Below are 21585 nucleotides of genomic sequence, written 5' to 3' on the forward strand. Positions count from 1 at the left end.
AGTTAGAGTTCACTGCTGCACTTCACAAACTTGTCTTGCTGTAGAATAGGCTAGTTTTGTTCTTTTTTTCCTCTGTTTGCGTTTTATAAGTAGATTGATACAGGAGCCATAAATGTTATATGCTAATGTAGCATGGGGTATGAATTTTAGGCTTGTGAGCAAAGGCTCCCTGATGGTATCAAAGTGCAAATGACTGAATTTCAGTGAAAAAAGAAAATGCCATATTCTTCTTCTATTAATGTGATTAGATTTCTGTAATTGGTAGGATTTTTTGTCCTGTTAATCTTCCATGCCCTTCTACACTTACATGCATGTGCTGGGCTCACACATGCATAAAACCTTCCTCACCTCTTGTACTCTGGTGCCAGCAGCATCATGAGATACAACTTGCTTTCCTGAGGAGTCAGAATAAGGAATGCACAATGTTTAAGTGCAGTAACATGAGGTAAAACACTACAGTGATATTTTCATTAAAATAAATACAAATCTCTCTATTTGATAGTCTAAGCTAGAGGGAGCTTTTAGATGGGTCTCACGCTGTCTCTAGACTGGGGCTGTGTTGCTGACAGTTGAGTGTCTGAATACTGGATGTTACAGGCATTGGCTTTGGTAGTAAGCAAGCAGTGATCATTGTGGCTGAGGCTGGTGTTTTGTACATCAAAACATCGTGGAGTGTTGTGGTCACTGGTGAGCTGTTCTCCTGTGGCTGTGAACTGCTTCCAGTTTTCTGCATCCTTCTGCTCTGTGAGGATGCAGTATGTGTCCAATGGCTGTGTGAAGATTTTCATGTGCAATTTACTGTGGAATAAGCTCTGGATGCCTTTGTCTTTTAAATGACTGGTGAACAAGCTTGTTAGTTGTCACTTAGTAACTTTTAAGTAGAACTAGCTTGAGAACTTGATGTGACTTAGTGCAGTTTAATATGAATTACCTTTTCTTTGCTCCCTTCTACTCCCAGAGAAGAAACATGTGGTCTGTCTCCAAGGTTGTGATTGCAGCTACACTTGAATTTTCTCACACATGATGTTACCTGGCAGTGATGCAGAGGAATTCACACCGAATGAATTGTGATAACTAGTCATCTGTTCCATCTCTTTCTCTTGCTCGTACCTCGTTCATCTTACAATGGCCAGAAGTGGAGAATAAAAGTAGTTAGACAAATAGGAAAAATGTGATTCTTGCAGTGCCATGCAAGTGTATGGATGTGGATGGTGTTGACAAGTCCTCTACAGCCAGGGCCATAAGAGGAAATGCCACCTCTCCTATATCTGCTGTGGCCCAGAGCATCACTCCAACTGAGGCATCTCTTTAACTGCTGTAATGTATATCCTGGGAATGGAGGTGGCCTGTTATACCAGGCCACTTACTATGTTATATGTTAAAGCCAAGATACAAAGATCAACCAGGAGGCTTAAAAGTAACGAGCTGCTAGGTAAGAGGTTTTGATATGCTGATGAAAACAAAGCATTTTAATACACTTTTGAAAATGAGCCTTTTAATTAAGATGGCTGAATTTTCTGACACAGTAAGATAGCAATGTGTTGCAGAACCTACATGGAGTTGATCAGAGACTGATGACTGAGACTGCATCTTGGAGTAGTGGTAGCAATATTCTGGCTTCACAGACACTTGATCAAAAAGTTTTTCTAGTTTTGAAGATCATCTTTATCTGAGTCACCAAGTCTAAGCAAACAAGGTTCTCCATTGCAAAATGCTACAAACATGGTGAGAGTGACAATATTAGGATTGGCTTGTAGGATCTAGTTGAAAAGCTGGGTGTAGGCCTCCTGGGTTTTACTTCAGCTAAACAGCCATGCACAAGTTATTAGGCTTTTCAGGCTATATTTGCCTCTTAAAAGTAGGGGAGGGGAAGGTCTTGGGTTACTGAAGGTTTCTGGCTTTACACCTTTGAGGCTTTTAGGTGAAAGATACCTGACAGTTATCATGGATTTTTGTGATTAGGGCTATTGTGATTATAAAGGACTGTTGCTCCAGAGGCAATGATGAAAGACCTTCTCGTGACTTTCTCTTGCACTTGTGACTTTTCTTTCTCCTCTGAGTACAGTATGAATGACTGGATGTTCCCAAAATATTGGCAAAATCTAGACCTTTTTTCCCCCTTCCCTTGTATTTGCATTGCAAATAAATGGTGCTGAAAGCTCTTTGCTCAATAACTGAGGAGAGGAGTATCAAGACCAATGACATGAATTATTTAAGGTGCTGTGAATTCTGTCAGGAATAATGCACAGTTCTGGGTCTTGTCTACGTCGAAGTAGTCCAGACTGCTGTTTTGGCTTGTTGAAGTTCAGTTTTTCCTTTGCAAAGCTCCATAACCTAAGAGCATAGCCTTCAAACAACGTATTAAGATCCCCAACAGTGTCTAAGATACAAACTTAGTACCGCTTGTAAAATGGAAGGGATTTGGTTGTGCCTTTCAGTTTTGTGGTATTTGAGAGTTAAGTGCTTAGCGTTCTGCTAAGCTTTGAGTCTTTAAGGATGAATTATATATATGTATCAGTTTGAAGCACTTGTCTTAAAAATAGTCAGTGCTAGCTGAGTTCTTCAAGCCACATTTCTGAAGCAGGTTTCAGCCATGCACTAGATGAAATGTGCCCTTTCACTGGGAATAGCTACTTTGAATGACCTGACACTCATCAGAGGGTGAGAATGTGATCACAACCAGTTTCTGTTCAGTAGTTGCCATGCAGTACATGCAGTATATTCACACCCTGGTTTATCTCAAGATAGATTATTTATGTCCCTGTAGCTTGAATAAAGCTATTGCATACTCTCAGCATAGCATCATACTCTGGCTTTTGGCCAAAATTACCTGTGTGCTGCACATGAGCACAGACATCATAACCTTATTCTGTAGCCTGTGGCTGATCCTGCTGGCAGGACAGTAGATTGCACCCTGAGCTGTCTCTGACTTTGGAGTTCCCATGGCTGCATTTGACACAGACATAACACCAGGACACAGCACGCAGACTTCACGCTGTGTATTATGGAGCTTCTTTGATTTCTTCCTTAGGTTGCTTCCTTAGCTCTGCTTCTGAGCTATGCTTCTGTGCATAAGAGGAGTTTCAAGTACTGTGTTGCTACTGACCCTGACTTCTTGGACCTAAAAAGGCACTATTTCCCAATTGTTATATTAATGCAGCCGTGAATGTGAAGCTAAGAGTTGATATTGACAGCAAAATAAAAAGAACCTGTGGGTGGATTAGTGTCTCTCTCTTCGTCAGAAGTAGCAATACTGCTATTTGGTAAATGAGTTAATGAATTGGAGGAAAAAGAAGCAAGTTGCCTTAGTTTGCTGTTCTGCTTAGTGGTTATGCTCTCTCCATCCATGCTCAGAGGCTTTCAAGACCAGACTGGGTAAAGCCCTGACCAGCCTGATCTAACCTCATAGCTGAGCTTGCTTTGAGCAGGAGTTTGGTCTAGAGACCTCCTGAGATCCCTTCCAACCTGAGTTTTCCTGTGGTCCTATGTCACTGAGAATCTAAGCTCTGAAGTCTGTTTGCAAGTGTGTACTTCAGCTCTAGTAATAACTTCTCCTCTGAGCGTTAGAGCCAGATGATATACTCCCTTTTCTTGGTGAGAATTGGATGAAAGGAAATGCATGCTGAAATCAACTTTCATAAAAGGTCCCCTTTCAGATTTCCATGAATGCAAGCAGTGCGTTTCAGTGGCAGAAAGAAACTTTTTCAGTCAGTGATGCTTCTTGTAAACGTTTCTGCATAAATGCAGATTAGCTTTAGAAGGAGAGAAGAAAGGAGGAACATTATAGAGAGATCAAAGGAAAGAGATGAATATATGGGAGAACTAGAAGTGGTGGATGGAAGCCTTGTCTTCATTCAGGAAAGAGAACCACTATTTCTCTATGTAGAAATATGCTTCTGAAGTGGGTGGAAAGTAAATGGATTTAAAGAGTTTATTCTTTTAAAAAGTATAATCAGGAAGCAAGTCTTTCATCAAGTCTTGAGCTTGGACCAAACTCCATTAGTGTATCTTCACTATATAAAATATTTTATGGTATATGTATATATATATATTACACACACACACACACACACATATTTTTACAAAAATTTGGACATCTGATTCAATAAAAACTATCTTAATGTAAGTTATAAATTAGTATTATCTTAGTATAGCTGACTATGGTATGTATCTACCAAAGGACTCAGGTATTTATCCTAACCAGCTACTGCAAAAGTGAATGGCTCTGTGCTTTACCCAGAGCTAACTCCATCATTGACATGCTTTCTTGCTAAATTCAGCATGGCCGTATATGGCAGTATAATGCACTTTTCAGGTTTCTGATGCTTTTGGGGAATCAAGTTGAGTTCAAAACATATTTTATGATGCAAAATATTTTTTGTACTGGTAACAGGGGGAGGAAGGCAGGGAAGAATTAATGTAATTTTTGTCCTTGGGGCTGGATGGGCTAATAAACAGTGGTGTCTGGATAGACAACTGTGTGCCAAGCAAATCTGCAGTTGTTGGGATTCTGCTGCGAGAACTGAATTGGTGGCAATAAGAATGGGGAACTCTATTGTTATTCTTCTGTTCTTTACTTTGTCTGATGGATTTGCAGTCTACTTGCTCTAATTTCTCTTGTCATTTAATTTCTGTGATAGGGAAAAATGGCCCTGTTTGGGTTCTGTAGAGGATTTTATACTTTGGCTGCATTTATACTCTGACTGGCTCAGCACCTGTGGTATTAGTGGGAAGCACTATGACTAATGTTGCATCATGTGGGTCTTCTCCTTTTCGCACTTTACAAGCGGAGGAAATATGTGCAATGTGTTTTAATACATTGTATACTACTTGGTGTTTACTGGGGCAAGGGTCTTCGCTGGAAGAAAAGTTGGTGGTGGCAGCAGTGGTCTATATTACCTTTTTGGAGCCATTTATTTCCCTATCTCTGATCAGTCCCAGTTCTGTTCTGTGGCCCATCTGGATGGACATGTTTGCTGTCAGTACTTGGGAGTCTGAGCAAGGGTTGTTTACATTTTCTCCTGTATCAGAGCTTACAGATAGTAGCTCCTTGCAGTGGGCTGTAGTGTGTATGTAAGTGGCTTTTTATCAGGCTGTTCTCTCTGGCATCTCCCACGATAACCACCCCCACACAGGCTGTGTGAGGATGGCTCTTGCAGTCTGATTAGATGCTGCATGTGTGTGAATGTCAGTGGCTTGTACTGGGTTTCTTTTGGGTTCCTCAGTCCTGCTTTGCAATGAAAGGGATGGTGACTCTCACATAGACATGTTTTTGAATTTGTTTTCAGTTGTGGGGGTTGATGGGAAATTCAGAAGTAAATAAAACTGGGACAGATCAGGAGAAGAATATGTGTAAGTTGATTGTTATAGCTTTGGCACTTGATAACTTCTTGTCTTTTTCTGTATAGAGAGTTAACATCCTCTTTTCCCCTTCATGATATAGCCACAGGGTGAGGAGATAGAAGCTATGAAATAATAGAAAGAAACATAATCCAAAACCCCAAACTTTGCAGATGGACTGGAAGACAAGGTCTGTTGGATGCTGTTCCTCTAACACAAGATGGTATCAGTAGAAAGGCGAGAGCTTGGAATTGGGTGTTAGTTAAATCATCTCTCCTCCCTGCCTCCCCCTTCTCATTTAGAATTCCCTCTGCTCCAGCCAGATCATTTTTTTTCAAAAGTGCTAGGTACTGACATGTATTCCTGCTAGACAGGTTCTTGAGGAATGTGCTTTGCTCTTCTGGGGCATCTTACCTTCTCAGCCTTCTGAATAAACTGTGTCTGGCTCAAATGCAAAACATTAAATAGGGAAAGTCCAAGTACAGTTACCAAGGGGACAAAACAGAAACTTAAACTTGAAAACTAAACAAATCTAAGGCTGCCTAGGAACCTCAGGCTCCTCCAGTGTGAGTGCTCTCACGGCATCATTCATTGGGGGCAGATCTGGCACACATTTGGCACCTTGCCTGAGTTGAGGTGCTGAGGATTACGCGGGCTTAGGCAAGCATGGCTCCTGGTGCATATGGTAGCTCCTCACAAGAGGCAGAATCCTTTGGCTTATACTGCAGCATTCTAAATCACTTTTTTGGGGAGCCTGTTTAGACAGCTTCTTTCTTCTTCTGCCTCATTTGTAGATCTGTGTCTGGAACAGTAGGATTTTATCCTACACCTTGCACGTTTTTTGTTAGTTTTAGGGAGTACTAATATATAGGATCTATTGGGAAATATATATTAAACTGTTTATAGCCTGTGTGAGCTACTAGGCATTTGTGCAGTTCCCTTTGGTTTAAAAGGTCTGATTTTCAAAGCAGTAGCATTGTGTAGATCTAGTCTAGCCTAAGAACCTGTGCAGATCAGAGTAAAATCAGTATGTGGAAATGTAGCTTCCCCAACCAGATTTGGAGCTGTAAAGAATGTGGTAGCATGTTGCCAGATATGCCAGATGATAATCTGGTGATAAAAGATTTTTGTGCAGGGGCAGTAGCTGGGGGTCTCCAGTTAACACACTCTTTGTAAGAGGGGTTGACAATAGTAGAAAGAGTTTGAGTAGTACAAAACCCTTTCCTTTTTCTCCTATGGAAAAGAGGGCAGTTTGTGATTGAAGAATCTCTTGTGCACTGCCAAGAGCTTACTGCATGTCCATGTGCAATTCACTTGTGCTCAGATTTTCCAAAAGAGGCTTCAGATATTTTATCTTCTAAGTTTGCTCCAAAGCTTCACATAGAATAGTGGATGCTTAGAAAATACCACACTCGGTCACAAGGTGTTTCAGGAATGGCACTTACGTTGAACCACCCAAAAATCTATAGCTGTCTTTGGAAATATAGGCTTTAATTTCTCTGCTTACTTGTTGCTACGAGAAGGATTGTATGCCCTTTCTTCATAAAGCCTTTGAAAGGTGCTATAGAAGTGTGCAGTGTTACTGTATGTTAGAGCAGCATGTCATCAAATACCTTGCATGTGTAGGAATTTTATGTTTCTGGGGTTCCTGAAAATCATTAAATCAAGGGGAAAGTTCACATACTGAAAATCTTTCCTGTCTCCTGGTAAATGAAAGGAGAAAAGAACGATGTTGCTATTTGTGGGCTCCAGTATGAGAAGGTGTTGCTTTCTTGCAGGTCTGTCTCTGGAGCGCTCAACCAACTCAATTGCCTCACGTGCTCGACTGTGCGAAAGAGAGGAGGAAGTCATAGCTTGTTTTGAGACAGCATGTGTTATTGCCCAAGTGTACTTGCAGGAGCTTGAAAAGGTAAGAAAGGAGCTTGAGGTATTCCTTGGTGACTTAGGTGGAACTTGCAGGAGTTTTGACAACAAGAATGGGAGGGCAATGCCATGTGCTCATAGACAATAGGGAGTATAAGGACAATTCTACAAGAGTTAAGTGTCTTAGTATTTTGATGGGCTAAGCTTTTTCTGTGTAAGCAGTTGTAAAACATCTGTTTACTCCATCTCTGCCAGTTTCCTCTGAGAATGAGGTATAGAAACCTGTTTTGTCTGTGGTAAAGCTCAGGTCTTATCTCAGGTTTAGCTCTTACTAAAGAGGGATCACTGACTTTATGTAGCAAATGCTGCAACCCAAGACCTTCTACACATCAGCTATGCAAATGATACACAACAGTGGACACTGAGCTCCCTAACAACCTAAAAATAACTCTTTGGGTCAACCGTAGCAGTTTAACTGCCAATGATTCAGCTTTTCCAGATGAAATGGGAACAATCTAGATCACTAGCAAGGAGTTGCTCACTCAGTAGTTGGCTAGGGTGCTGAGTTAAGATGAGTGCTGTGAGCCCTCTGCTGAGCAGTAGTACAGGCCACTGATAAGCTAGTGTGCATGCTAGATAGTCTCCATCTCTGTAACTCTGCTAGCTGTGTTTAATGAGTGCACACCAAAAACTTCCATGCCTTTCTTCTGCCAGACATTTTGTGCTTGACACCAGCAGCATTAATGATAACACGTTACCTACTATTCCATCGATTAACTGTGTTTGATCTTCTGACTAGCTACTTTTGCTGTCATCAGCAACAAAGATGAATGTCTGTTGCAGGTTTCGTTTTTAACTGCATTTGAACTAAGAAAACTGAGCTAAATATGTTTATAAGAATCCATTAAGAAAGCTAGCTAAGACATTTTTGGTCTATTCTTTTGTAAGAAAGCAAAATTACTTTTATTTAGAATAATTTTTAAGTACTGTCCTTCACTTGTAGAAGAACTACTTCCTGCCAGTAATGGGCCCTGCAAATGTTTTTATTGATAGCTTGTGTCTGTCAAATACAAAGATTTTGAATTGTAATTTGTTCATCTTTTGGACCCAGAGAGATAAGGATGCAGCATTCCTGACTGAGGTACTCAAAGTCCATGGGCTTCTGGTCTTTCGTGAAAAACCCTGCCCTGAAGAGTCTGTACAGGGCAACTTCCAGCAACAAAAGCTTTTTTTTTTTTTTTTTTTTTTTTTCTTTTTTTTTCCACTAGCACTGGAAGACATAATATCTAAGGAAGCCAAAAGTAAGAAGGGTTTGATGGGAGAAAGAGAGGAAGGGCCAGGAGTCTTCCATCAAGATTCTTTATAAACATTTGTAGAAGAGGGTAAGCTGTGTTATGTTAGCAAAACACACTTACAAATTGCATTAATGCTTTTTTGCAAGGTCCTGTGTCTATGTAGTTGGACTAATACTTCTGAGACACTCAGTGTTAATGTTTAGCTTTCTATTTGCATTAAAGATGCAAAGTAATAAGGAATGATGTTTCAAAATTCACATTGCATACAGATTTTGTTGTGGAAGTCACTGTATAGTTTCTTTTGAAGTTGTTGTGAAAGGTTTTTGAAGAGTTAACAAAGATAAAAAGTTGTCAGGTAGTCTAAAGAAGAATCTGATGATGGAAGCTAACATTTTATTATTTGAGTTATTCTGTAATTCCATTGGTTTCTTTCCTCCCCTTACAGACCTTAAACAACACGCATTCAAGGAATATAAAGGGCAGCAATGTGACTTACTCAGAGTTTGAACTGTCTTACTTCCTGGAAGCAGCTCTGCAGAGTGCGTATGTGGCTCATTTAAAGAAGGGGTAGGTGGATGCAGATGTTTAATGGAAGTACATGATAACAACAATGAATGTTTTGTCTTAGATCAAAGCTTATTTCTTCATATCTGTATTGATTTTTTTTGTTTTGTTTTTCTTTTTTTCCTGCTGGTTCACCTCAAGTTTTCTCAGTGTCCTTTCCTCCTTCCTATTTTTCTGTGTCTCTCTATCCTCAAGTAGGGTGGAGTAGAACAGTTTTGTTATTTTGGCTCAGTTCTATTCTCTATGGAAATAAGGCGAGTTTGACCACAGCGTTAGGAGAGGGTAGAATTTAATCACTGCTGAGTGCTTTTACAATTTCCAGCTAGAAGGCTTGGTTTAGAGCTCAGAAAGTTCTTGGGCTTTTTGATACTGTTCGGTGTTTTTTTTTTCCTCCTCAAGTTGTGATAAAACTCAAAGATCTGTGTGATTTTACTAGAAGGAAGGCATCCAGGAAGAAGTTTACTCCAGGGTATTATGATCCTACAATACAGGTCTCAATGAACCTTAGAATGGCAAGAGGAGTTGGTATCTGCAAGCTTACAGTGAACTTCACCTGAGAAACTTTTTCGAGAACAACAAAAAAGGCTTACTATGTGCTCACTTCCAAATGGCATTGTCAAGAGTACCTCTGCCCTGAAAATGGAACATGTCTTCAAATCATATCAATTCTGTTTAGCTAATGAAGGGATTGCCTGAGAGGAGAACATACTTTTTTACTGTATGTAAATAGTACATATAAGAATCTGTCCTTCCTTAGTCCCATGATTATAGCATAGTACCCCGTTTGTTCTCAGAGAATCAAATGTTGAATTTTTTTCGCTACTATATGTAGTGTCGCTGGCCAAACAGTTACAAACCCCTCCCCCTTTTTTTTACTAGCAAACCATCTTTGAAAATACTTTTTGTGTATTCAGATTTTCTGCTGAATGAAATACAGAAGAAAGGGGAAAATAAGGGAGAATGAAAGGAGAAAACTGGGAAAAATCACAGCAAAAATCAATTTAAATTCTTTTGTAGAAAATTGATACCATTTTTGACTCATTTGGTAGGGAGTTCACTCTTGTTTGAGGCTTTATGAGTTTTTTGTTTGTTCCCCTTTTTTTCCCCAAGAATGATTTTAAATGCAATTATGAACTTGCTTAGTGGTGCCCATTCTTTCATGCTCAGCCAAAATTAAAAGTTAGTATGGACAGTTTAGCTGTACTTGTAAGCATATCCATGCAAGGTCCTTTCAAGTCATGCTTGATACAAAGTAAGGCTCCATACCAAAAAAGCACAAACTTCATTAAATGATCTTTTAGTCAAATGAATACAAGTTCTTATACAAAGGTGGTATGGAGTTACAAGTAGGAGGCATAGTCTCAGTATTTTCTGAATAATAGGGATCAGGTTATGTGGTTTTACTATATGAGATTGGGTTTGACCAGCAGCTGTATCATGGAAGTGTGCTTTGCTAGCCTGTTGCTATTTCCATGGCGAACAAAAAGCTCAGATCTTGCTCATTAGCTACATAATAAAATAAAATCTCATTTAGAACATATGGCACTGAAGTCCTCTAGGCACCTTCTGAATAATAAACTCACTCCATTTTATTTCAGCAACATTTTAAGTTCAGCCTTTAACAGTTCAATATATCTAGTGGGGTTTTCAGCTATTACTCTGGGCACTGCTAGATCTCTTCCCACCTTATTTTAATGACAACCTTTAAAAAGGAGGAAAAAAAACTCTACAGGAAAATAATTTGGAATCAAAATACCTTTGTGAATTGCTTGATTTGATTATGAGCTGAATTGCTTTCATTATAAGCCGAATTTCTGCAATAGCAACAAAATGTTCTCTGAACTTGTCTTCAAGTGAAAGAACCATCTCTTTTTTTGCTGTGGAGCTACCTCGGATATGGGAAGTGCAAAGTCTCCTTCTCCTTCCGCCTTTTCCAGCACAAATCAGAAATCTATGCCAGTAAATTTAAAGGGCCTATGGAGGAGGGGAATGAATCAACAGGGAATCTGCAGCTTGTCTTTGTGCCTCTGGCTTGTATTAGGTGTTTCTGCCACAAGAGGGCATAAGTGACATTTGGGATATATTAAGGGAAGTGGGGGAAGGGGAGAAGAGGCTTTGTCAGATTTTTCATGCGTATGATGAATTTCTCTACCTGAAATTAAACAGCTCAAAGAAACACTTCTGTTCTCCTCGTTGCTTTTAGCATGTTCAGGTAGAAAATGGGCTCTTGATGGTGAATGCTCAGGCTGACAGGGGAGGTCCTACAGGATAGGATGTTCCTTCTTGGAGGTACATGTGCACAGAGAAACTGGAAATGTTATATTCTTTTTTGGAGAGCTGGTGTCAGGCAAATCTGCTGTTGAGGGATATCTGTGTTGTTCTACTTTTGTGTTTGCTTCTGCTGGCAAGTGTGGAGTGTGGTCAGGGATGCATTTTCTCTTACGAATTTTGGTGGAAAAAAAAGGCACTGCACCCCCTTCCCATACATACATATACAGAACAAATCTCTCTTCTGGTCTTTAGATGTTAAGAAGCCAGCTGTAAGGACCAGCAACTCTTGCAAGTGTGGAAATGCCCAATATTGCAGATATACATTTACTTTAAAATACTAGCTTACTGAAGGCAAATCTGCAATTGTTTGCCTTGCTGCACGACAAAAAAGCTTTCTTTTTTTTTCTTTCAGCGAGCAGTGTTGCTGCTGTGGATGCAGCATGTAGGCAGGCAGATGTTGTCTTTACTGTAGGTGGTAGCCTACTGTGCAGCATCTGCACTGGATTTGAGGTTTGTTTTTTTTTTTTTTCTCTCTCTCTCTCCCCTAATATAAACTCTGTGTGGAGGTTAGGCTCATCTCTGATGGTCTTTCATTTCAGAATATTTAACAAGTGTTATTACTTTATACTGTTACAGGGGCTTTGGTCTATATGCCCTTAGTATTCTCTTAGGGCAAGCAGAATTCACTTGTGTTGCTTCTGTAACAGCATTTGAAGGATGTGTGGAGTTCACAGGCAAACTAGAAAAGTTAAGTCTTTCCAGAGAAAGTAGTTAGTTTTGGAAGCTCTACATGGGGCATATCTTAGAAAATTTGTTTTTCGGAAAGTCAGTTTCCTTAGAAATCGAATTTCTTCATAGTCTCTCAAGTTAGGGACCTGAATTACTTTGGAAACTCCTGATGAAAATGCCTACCAAGGAAAGCTTGTGCAAGGCTTCTTTCTCTTTCTTCTTCCTGTCATTTGGCTAGCATCCCCCATTTTGTTTTTGAAATCATGTAGGCCTCTTTCTGTAGAGCACTTCAAAAGAGCAGCTCATTTATATTGTGTTACTTTATAGTAGGATCCAATGAACAGGCAGGACAGTCTCTGCCAGACTGGTCCCTACTTCAGTCCTCAGAAGCTGGTACCTCGTCTGGGACGATGCAGCTGGTAGTTCGAGAGTGAGTGATACTGGTGGCTGGGTGGGTCTAGATAAGTGCTAAGCTTTGTCTTTTTGACGTACTTCTGTTAGGCTGCCACCAGGAAACTCTATAATGTGCATTGGTATGATTACCTGGCTTCTCTTGTATCTCCATTCGTAGCAATATGAGGTTCACTTCTTTAGATGGGTTTTGTGAACATAATGTGAACAGCTGTTTAACGAGAGAGTATGATTTTTTAGAAACCTACTAAAGAGAGGCAAAGGTGCAAAAGGAGCAATGCTGCTGCTGCTGACTGTGAGGTCCAGGTACAGCTTTTCTCTGGAGAAGTGGAGCTGCAAACTGTTTGTCAGGCAGTCATCTCAGGATGCTCTCTTTCATCTGTTAGAGGCAACCTGTTTTCATGGCTAATGAACAGGGATTAAGAAAATGATGTCTTCATGCCGTGTTTGGGGGACTGTCTCTGCAGACTTGTGTTTCCAGGGTCCAGTTTGGTTCATTACCAGTATTTGTCTGGTAATTGTACAAAAAAATGTTTTATCTTCCTGTATTTTAAAATCAGAAGTGTAGTGTTAATCGAATGATATGACTTAAATGTGATATGACTGTTTTGATTCATGCACTGGTAATTAATTAGCTTGTGTTAATAGGGTACTTCTACAACCAAAACAGATCCTAATGCTAAGGGTGTTCCCTGATGTTACAGTTCTCACTTGCCATTTTCCTTATTCCTCTATAAATTTATTTAATTGGCTATAAATGAATCCTAAGCCACATTTCATTGTGTTTTTCCAAATGCTTTTTTTGCCACCGTTGTGGCTAAACCCAGCGCAGTTTATTTAATGACCACATGCTTTTCTTCTCTTGTTTTTTTCCTTATTTCTTTTTCTGCTATCTTAGCAGTGCAGTAGGGTCGTATGGAATCTTTTAGCTCATTTAATTTCTGTGGTCTAATTTTTGCTTATGATGCCCTGGTTTGTATCTGCCATACCTGGAATCTCCACATAGTCCTCTATCCAAGTCCTGTGGAGGCTCAAGATTGCTTAGTTTCAGATCTAGACAAGATCAAATGGGTTGAGCACAGGTTGCCAAAGGTTATGCATGCCCATCTGCATCACCTTGTTTCTGTTCAAACTGCCAGTGTTCATGTACTTTTCTTTTTGTTAACTTCCTTAGGGGTCCCATTTTCAAAAATCTCTTTAAGTGCATGAATAGTCCCTTATTGTTATGAGCAGAAGAGTTCATGTGTTTAAAATGAAGTGTGTGCTCAGGTGGTCTCCCAGCTTGGAACACTGCAGCATTGCGGGGTTTGTTTGCGGCTGCTGGCGTGTGCTCTGTCTCCTATCATGACTCAGTGAAGTTCAAAATAAAAAGCTGACAAACAAAATCCTTGGTCCTGTAGAATCGCATTGTTGTCAAATGCTACGCAGGTTTTGGACTGTCCATGTGCTCAGTGCCAGGAGCAAGGGCTCGCCGGGAGAATCTGACCATGTCAGCGCCTGCCTGGGAGGTGTGGAGTGGTTGATGCTTCTGGGTTTCCAGTTTTGTCTCGTTACCTTCCTTTGAAGATTTGCCTAGGTATTTGCCATGTGTCTCATATTTCAACCATGACTAGCTGTGGAAGGACAGCAACTTATCATTTATTTTTTCATTCAGTGTGTCTTATTTCCCTGCTTTTCCTTTCTCCTTCCCCACAGAGCAAGGTGCTGCTTCTATGAAGCTTAGCTCAGTTTATGGCCTTGTCTAGAAAGTGGAACTGAAATGGTCCCATAGGACTCAGGGAACAAACTGTGTTCTTTTTTCTTGCCCACATGTTCTTCAGGTTTTTCATCTCTGTGTTCTGTGCCAAATGAGGAATTAATTGGCTTTGCAAATGGTCCCTAATCCTCTTTCTGACATCATCACAATGAGAAATCTAAACATACATGTTTTTGAAAATGTTGCGGGACAATATGACAGCGTAACTGTTCTTTCCAGCCTTTTTTGCAGCCTCAGGAAGTATAGGAAATGACAATGTTTTTAAGTAACTGAGGGGAGTAATTGGGGGGCTGCTTTTGTTTATTTGAGGAATTTCTTGTTTTATTGCCAGATAGTGGAAGTTGAAATATTCTGAGTGTGTGAACAGTTTTGTTGGCTTCAGTGTGACTACTCATGTGCATAGAGATAACCATATGCTTAATATACTTAATTGCTTTCCTTGGTTTAAGGTCCACAATTGCATGTGTGTGTAAATATTTTTTTGCTCCCAAAAATGCACCAATGTCTTTGCCCTGTAATTAGAGAGCACTGAAACACTGAAGTCCAAGTTACTTCCAAAAACTTCCTCAAGCTTTTTATCTTTGATAAACCAAGTATATTTTTTACTTCAGATCAAGTGGAAGGAAAAAAAAAAAAACAAACTTTTTCCAGAGGGAAACATCTCCAGTGTTTATTTTATTTTTCTAACTTATTTTATGGTTTGTAGATTATCCATGACTAAGTAATTTTGAGAATTCTTTATTCAAAGTTTTAAATTTTGTAATTAGTCTTGGTTAGAAATAAGGCCAAACACTGTGGCCTTCTGTGACTTGGTGATCATTATTACTAGGATGACATTTTATGTAGCCAGTACTTGTGGTAAACATTATAAATTTTCAAATTTTCCTGAAAGATAATTTTCTTGGTATTTCTTCAAACGTTATTTTAGAATGAGTTTAGAGCACATGAAAGTGGGCATGAGTGCAGTCGGTACTGGTTATCTTCAAAATTTAATCAGATTCATGAAAAATGTTATTATTACATGTGGCCTTCCTTAATGAAATCTAGATTTTGCCTACAGAAAATTTTCTGGGAATAAGCTGAAGTGATAGTGTAGCAGTACAACTCCCTATCTAGTTGTCATATCAGAAAATCAGAGCTTCTCTGATAGTTTGTATTTCTTTGGGTAACTTCCACCTATCACTGAAAATGAGCTAAACCCTTTTGTAGCTACCCTGATGTAAGGGTCAGGTCTTCACACTGGAAGAGCTTACACGCTGCAAATGTGTTACCCAGGCTGTTCAGTGTTTCATTTTTTTCTGTCCCCGCTTCTTTTAGTGCTCAGGCATACAATTAAGATAGTATTTGACAACTAGGCAGCTTTAACTGCTTATGGTGTATGCAAAGTAATGTGATTTTTAGCTTAACCCTCTTTCATTGCAGGTTAAGCTGTGCTTGCAGATAGTTACTACAACTCAGCTGGCTGATAATAAACTGCTTAAACTACTGTAATTTCATCATGTGTCTGGACCATCAGGCACAAGGCATTCAAGCACCGTCTAAAAGGAATCATCATTTAAAAGCATCACATAAGCTCAGGATAATTCAAACAAGTACAGTCTGTATGTATGAAGAGGAGATGTGGATGCTTTTAAGAAGAAGCATCTGCTTTATAAATATGAACTACGAACGGCTTCCAAATGTCCCCTCTGTTCCTCAGATGTGAATGTGATCTTCTCCTAGGAAGCCATCTGGAGTAGGCATGCTACAGTCGCTGCCTCACTTGCTGCCATTGTCCTGTCAGTGCCTCTCAGTGACTTGTCTTGCTGCTGCACACCCAGTGTTAGAGTAATTTTGTTTTGTTGGTTTATGTGTTTGTTTGAATGTCAAGTTTGTTGCCCTGCTTTGGCTCATTGTAAAAATATTTTGTCTCAAGTGTGACGGTTTTTTGGTTTTTTTGTGCCTTCCCCTTAGAAATATTGTAAAAGGAATGAGGAGTCTGCGAGAAGTGTTACGGACTGTGGAAACAAAAGCTACTCAGACCTTCAAAATGGTAAGAGGAATAAGTGGGAGATGGGAAGGTGGTATAATAAGCTGTGCAGGGGTTCTCTCTGTTTCTTAACCACTGCGGTAGGACAGAAATTTATTTTGCCTCCCTTGATTGATTGATGCTTTTGTTGTCCTCCTGGCAGTGATATGTGTAGTGATGCGCTTAATTCAAAGAGCTGTCCAATTGAAACCTCTGAGCCTTTAGACCTGGGCATGTGGATTGCTTTCTGTTGAAAGCTTTGGTTTTCTCCAGTGCATTTTCCAGCCATGGTAGGAAGGGGAGTGTATTTGGTCTGAGGTGGCTGTCCCCAGGTGATAATGTCTTATTTTTTCTCTTTTCAGTGCATACATGCACACCTTTTCACATTAGCATGTAGCAGCACTTAATGCTTCTGCCTCTTGAAACAAGCTGGCTGTTTTACTTAAACTGAGGCGTTTCAGTGTTCTTTTTGTAAAAGTCCTTTCAATACGGGGTAATCCAGAATGCTTGCCGCTTTTTTTTTTTTTTTTTTTTTTTTTTTTTCCCAAGAGGAAGGGGGCTTTTAGCATTCTACCTCCTGTTGTTCTCAGTGCCTCTGGCAAGGAAGTCTTGGAGGAAGTTATTTCTGTGCTTGTTTAACTGGTTAGATCTTTAAATGGATCTTCCCTGTCTCCCCTTTAAGAGATCTTGTCCTGAAGTTACTCAGGAGGTGACAAGATCAACAGCATGGAAAACAACTGTCTTAGGAAGGTGAATGAAAACTTTGCTACCTGAAAAGCATTCATATTGATATATCAGCTTTTGTGCTTGATTTGTTTGTTGTTTATGTAATCCCAGAGAAGTGCTAAGAAGGAGATAGACGTGGTTTTGCATAGTGTTTTGGAGATGGAAAATGCCAGGTTCCAGTGGATGGACTGACCTATGTGTGTCTAACTCGTATGCAAATCCAGGACTAAAATGAGTAGTGAGCGAACAGAAAGGGTATGCTGATTATGTTTTTGCCTGCGTTTCTCACATCTGTCATTTCTGTATTATTTTGGGACTTCTGTGCTGGAGGTGATTTTTCTTGTTGCCTTAGGATCACATTATATGCCTAGTCAGGAATGCAGATGCATGTGGAAGCTTGCACAGGGACTTAGGAAAGGTAACTTAAATAATTGTCACACTCAAATGGTCACATCCTTTTCCAGACTGAGATCAGGGCTCAGAGGAATTTCTTGCTCGCCTGTTATATTGTTCTGCTGAAATGAATGTAACTGTGCTGTTTCTGTACCGTAACAGAATGTGCCATACGAATGCTTCTGTCCCTGTGCTGTTAGGGAGAGCTGTACAACAGCCCTGAGGGGATTTATCCCTAAGGGGAAATTTGAAGGTGTTCATCCAATAGCTTTTGTTGCTGTTTCCATTTTACTGGAGGCTGTATTTTCATTTACGTATTTTTAAAGAGCTGTCAAGAGGGCAAAGGGAGGAATGTGCTTAATTAAACAAGTTTTTCAAGCATGAAAGTGAAACGCTTTTTTTTCCCCCCCTTTTCTCATTTGTGGGATCACAGTGTACTCCAGGCATAATGATGCTTTTTTTAGCCAAAGGCAGTAATAACGTAAATCAGAGTCTTGGCCTGTTTTGCTTTGTTTAGTCTTATTCAGAACAAGAGTGAATCTAATTTATAGGGCTACCATGTTAGAGTGTGTGTTCAAGTCAAAGACACTAAAAGTATTTGGTGCTCGTCTTGAAAGGCTGATCCCAAATTGTAATTTTAGTTCTGTTCATACCAGTACAGATCTTTCTATTACTGCCACATGTTTTTCCGTTTCTTCCAAGACTACTGAAAAAAATATAGGAGAGTTGGCTCCTCAGGGTAAAACTGACTAAATAATTACACACTGAGATGATGAAATGATATTGGCTAATGTTGCAGTGCCCAAGGCCATTTTGCTCGTGGTTACTTGCTGTAAAAAGCATAGAAAAGCCTAGTTAAAAACAGAAGGCTTTCTGTAACTTGTCAGTAGGAGAACACGGAGGTCTTGGGATTTTCGGGACTTGTGTGTGACAGTATTTCTTTGAGACACAACTAGACATTCAAAGCAGTTTGCTATTGCTAGGTGTATCAATGAAACCTCTCTTTCTGATATTTAAGAAACAATGCATGCTGCTGTAGTTGCATTTTAGACTAACTTGGCGACTTCTTATGTGAAGATGAAAGTAAAGAACTTTGCATCAAAAGCAGTTTTCTTTTTTCTGAATCTAGTAACAGGAACTTTCTTTAACCTCGGTATGATTTATTTGGCGCTGTAGATGTCACACCTCAGGTAACGTCACACTTGAGTTGATCAGTCATACCCACTCTGGTTTTAAAAGGGAAGTAACTCTTGGTGGCCTCGTACTACATCTTTTACGTGTAGTTTTTCTTACAGGGAATGTGTGTGGTTGTCAATGTAAATTGCAAATAAAATACATATACAGTAGTCAAAAGGGGAGTTCAGAAATAGTAAGTATTGGAACAGAAAGCTTGTTTACCTCTGTTCTGTGCTAGATTTGGTTTACAGTAAAAAGTGTTGTGATTTTTAAAATTCCCCAAAGATACCATCTATTTAACTTCTCCATGCGTGTCTATTTAAAATGCAAAATATTAGAAATCTGTGTGTGTGTGTGTGTGTGTGTGTGTGTGTCTAAACAGGGACAAATGCCAAAAATAAAGTTTTGCAAAGTCAAATTAACTTGCCCCATTTTGGACCAAGCTTGTCAGCTTTGGAGCGTTGTGTTATGGATATGAGCTGGAAAACAAGTATTCAAGGACCCTTGGCCACCTACTGGTCAAAAAGGGGCTTGTCATATTGCTATCTCAACATAGGTTTCTAACCCTGTTCTTTCCTCCCTCTGTTCCTGCAGCAAATAGAAAAGGAAGCAATACTGAGAAGAAGGTATAAAGGACTGCAGGAAGAGACACTAAGAGCTAAAGGCTGTTGATCTTTTAATCCTAAGATAAAACGTAGCCTCTGGGCTAAGACTTGCATGCAAAATTCTGATGCTGAGAAAGCAAGAGTGCCATCATACTCATAATATATTAACATTTGCAAGGTGATTTGAGCTGTCCATGTGGTGATCACTTGTCCACATTTGCTAATGTGTCCCTTGCTCTCAGGTCTTTTTTATATTGACATATATATATACACACACACACACACACACACACACACATATGTGTGCATATATGTCTATATGTATATATTTCTCCCTACTGCATTGTAATAAGAGTATGTAAATGCAGAAGGCTCGCCTTTCCAGAGGAGGGAAGCAACTGTGACTGCTGTTACTTTTTAGTTTTGTCAGCAGTTTTAGCTACTTCATCCCTCTGAACTGAAGGGTGGTTTTGTACATCTTGGTACATCTGCTTCCCAATATGTGAAGTGGAGAGCGGTTGAGCGTGTGTGTGAGAGAGAAGGCTTCACTGATACCTTTTTTCCTATGCTGTTCACTGATCTTTAGACAGCAGCCAAGCAGCTAGCCCAAGTGCTTCTCCATTCCTTAAGTGAAGACTGTTACTGGAGCCCTTTATCTGATCCTCTTCCTGAGTTCATGAGCAAGGAAGATCAGTCTTACGTTAGCAATCTTCTTTGTCGGAGGCCCCAGCTATACGCAGGAGAGAAGTAAGCGTTCTTTTTTTTTTTATTATTTTGGTTTATTGGCGGGAGGAGGAAGAATGTTTGAACACTCTCTGGTATTGCTAACTATGTCACCAATTCATGTAGTTGTTTTGTATGTTTTCATTTTTTTAACTTCTCATCAGAAGACTTACTGCAAAAATAAAACACTAAACCTAGAGTGTTTGGGTTTTTTTTTTCTTTTTTCACAGGAAGGAAGAATATCCAACCAAATAGCTGTCTTTGCTGTGAAATGGAAATAATCTATTTACGATTCAGAATAGCTCATCTAGGATATGTTGCAGAGCTTTTAACTGTGTGAACCTGCAAAAGAAGCTATTGCCTAGCAAATGAATCATGCATGAGTTGTTTCAAGTTACTGCTGCTGTTGTGAAATGAGAAAGAGAGGCTGATAGGATAATTCTTGACCTCCTTCAAAAACATATTCTGTCTTTCAGCCTGTACTGCCCTCAAGACAACGTAGAAGAGGCTCTTCTTCTCCTCTTAATCAGTGAATCTATGGTAAGCCAAAAATGTGTTTGTAATAATAATGGCACAAAAGAATACTAGCCTTTCCATGTCAAGCCTTCTGGAGGGTTTTTGCACAGTACAAAGAATCCACGTTTAAAAATTCTTTCCCAGATAGCCAGAAACAGTCAGCTGCAGGACAGGAAATGCTATTTTTTCCTTGTTAGTGACACCACATTTACTAAATGGAACTTCAGTGAAGGGTTATGGGAACTGTCAAGGAGAACATATGCTTTTTTCCCACTTTTCTTGTGTTTCTGAAATAGTTTGTAGGGGCTTAAGCTGGGGGGAATTTTTCTCTCCAAAAACCCATACACATTCTTTCTGCATGTCTTCTGCTTATGAATAATTACATTGCTTGTAGCAGAGCATTAAATTAATAAGCTCCCTGATGCTTCTAAACCCACAGAACATTTTTATTTAAAAATGACAAAAAGGGAAGTATATCAGTTAAGATTATTTGTATGTAATCCTATGTTACAGTCTTTCATTATTTATTTGTTACACTCCTAAAAGGTGTGGTGTGTTTTTTTATTTCAGGTTTCCCTTCAGATATGGTAGTGCTATTGGTATTCTCTCTGATAGTTGTTAGAATGTGAATAGTTTCTTAGACAAATAGTACAATAGAATGCTTTTGCTTTTTGAAGGGGAAAATGTTTGTTACCGAGAAATACGGAATTCAGAGTGAAATAAACTGTATGTTTTTAATGACCTAAGAATGAATAGTAAGAGAATGAAAGTGTACTAAACGCTTATGGATTTCTGTTTGTGAACATGATGAAATTATTCAGGGCTGATTCTTTAGTACCAACTGTCTTGGTTTGGCCTATTCGGCCTCTCAAATATGTACTTAATTTTAAGCATCACAGCAGTCCTGTTACCTTTGCTAAAACTGTTGTACTTAAATTGAAATACATGCATACCTGACCTTGCTGAATTTGGCCAAAATACTCTGAACATTTTGAGAATTAGCTCTGTAAAGGGAAATGTCTGCCTTTACTGTAGTTGCATGTAACATCCAGATGTATTGTCAGTAGACAGATGTTTCCATTCAAACATTCAAAATGAATGGATTTATGAGTCAAGAATGGGAGGAATTGGGAACCTTGGCTAATGCCAGGCAACATGGTGGTTCCTGCTATTTGGCATTAGTCGAGTAGAATAACCTGTTAATGTTGC

General features: G+C 39.5%; 1 protein-coding gene across 5 annotated transcripts in view; it reads left to right on the forward strand.

Annotated features, from left to right (window-relative positions):
- The window catches only part of TTC7A (tetratricopeptide repeat domain 7A), a 183111-nt gene that overhangs the window by 14557 nt on the left and 146969 nt on the right, over positions 1-21585 (forward strand). For 3 of the 5 annotated variants that reach the window (XM_062571935.1, XM_062571934.1, XM_062571936.1), the window contains exons 4-8: positions 7119-7249; positions 8944-9065; positions 16183-16261; positions 19724-19884; positions 20337-20400. In XM_062571935.1, coding sequence (XP_062427919.1) covers positions 7119-7249; positions 8944-9065; positions 16183-16261; positions 19724-19884; positions 20337-20400 — 557 coding nt within the window. Of the gene's footprint in view, positions 1-7118; positions 7250-8943; positions 9066-15949; positions 16008-16182; positions 16262-19723; positions 19885-20336; positions 20401-21585 lie in introns of those variants that run through there. The other 2 variants (XM_062571938.1, XM_062571937.1) reach the window with 2 other exon arrangements.

This window comes from Rhea pennata, chromosome 3 (assembly GCF_028389875.1).
Source record: "Rhea pennata isolate bPtePen1 chromosome 3, bPtePen1.pri, whole genome shotgun sequence".
NCBI lineage: Eukaryota > Metazoa > Chordata > Aves > Rheiformes > Rheidae > Rhea > Rhea pennata.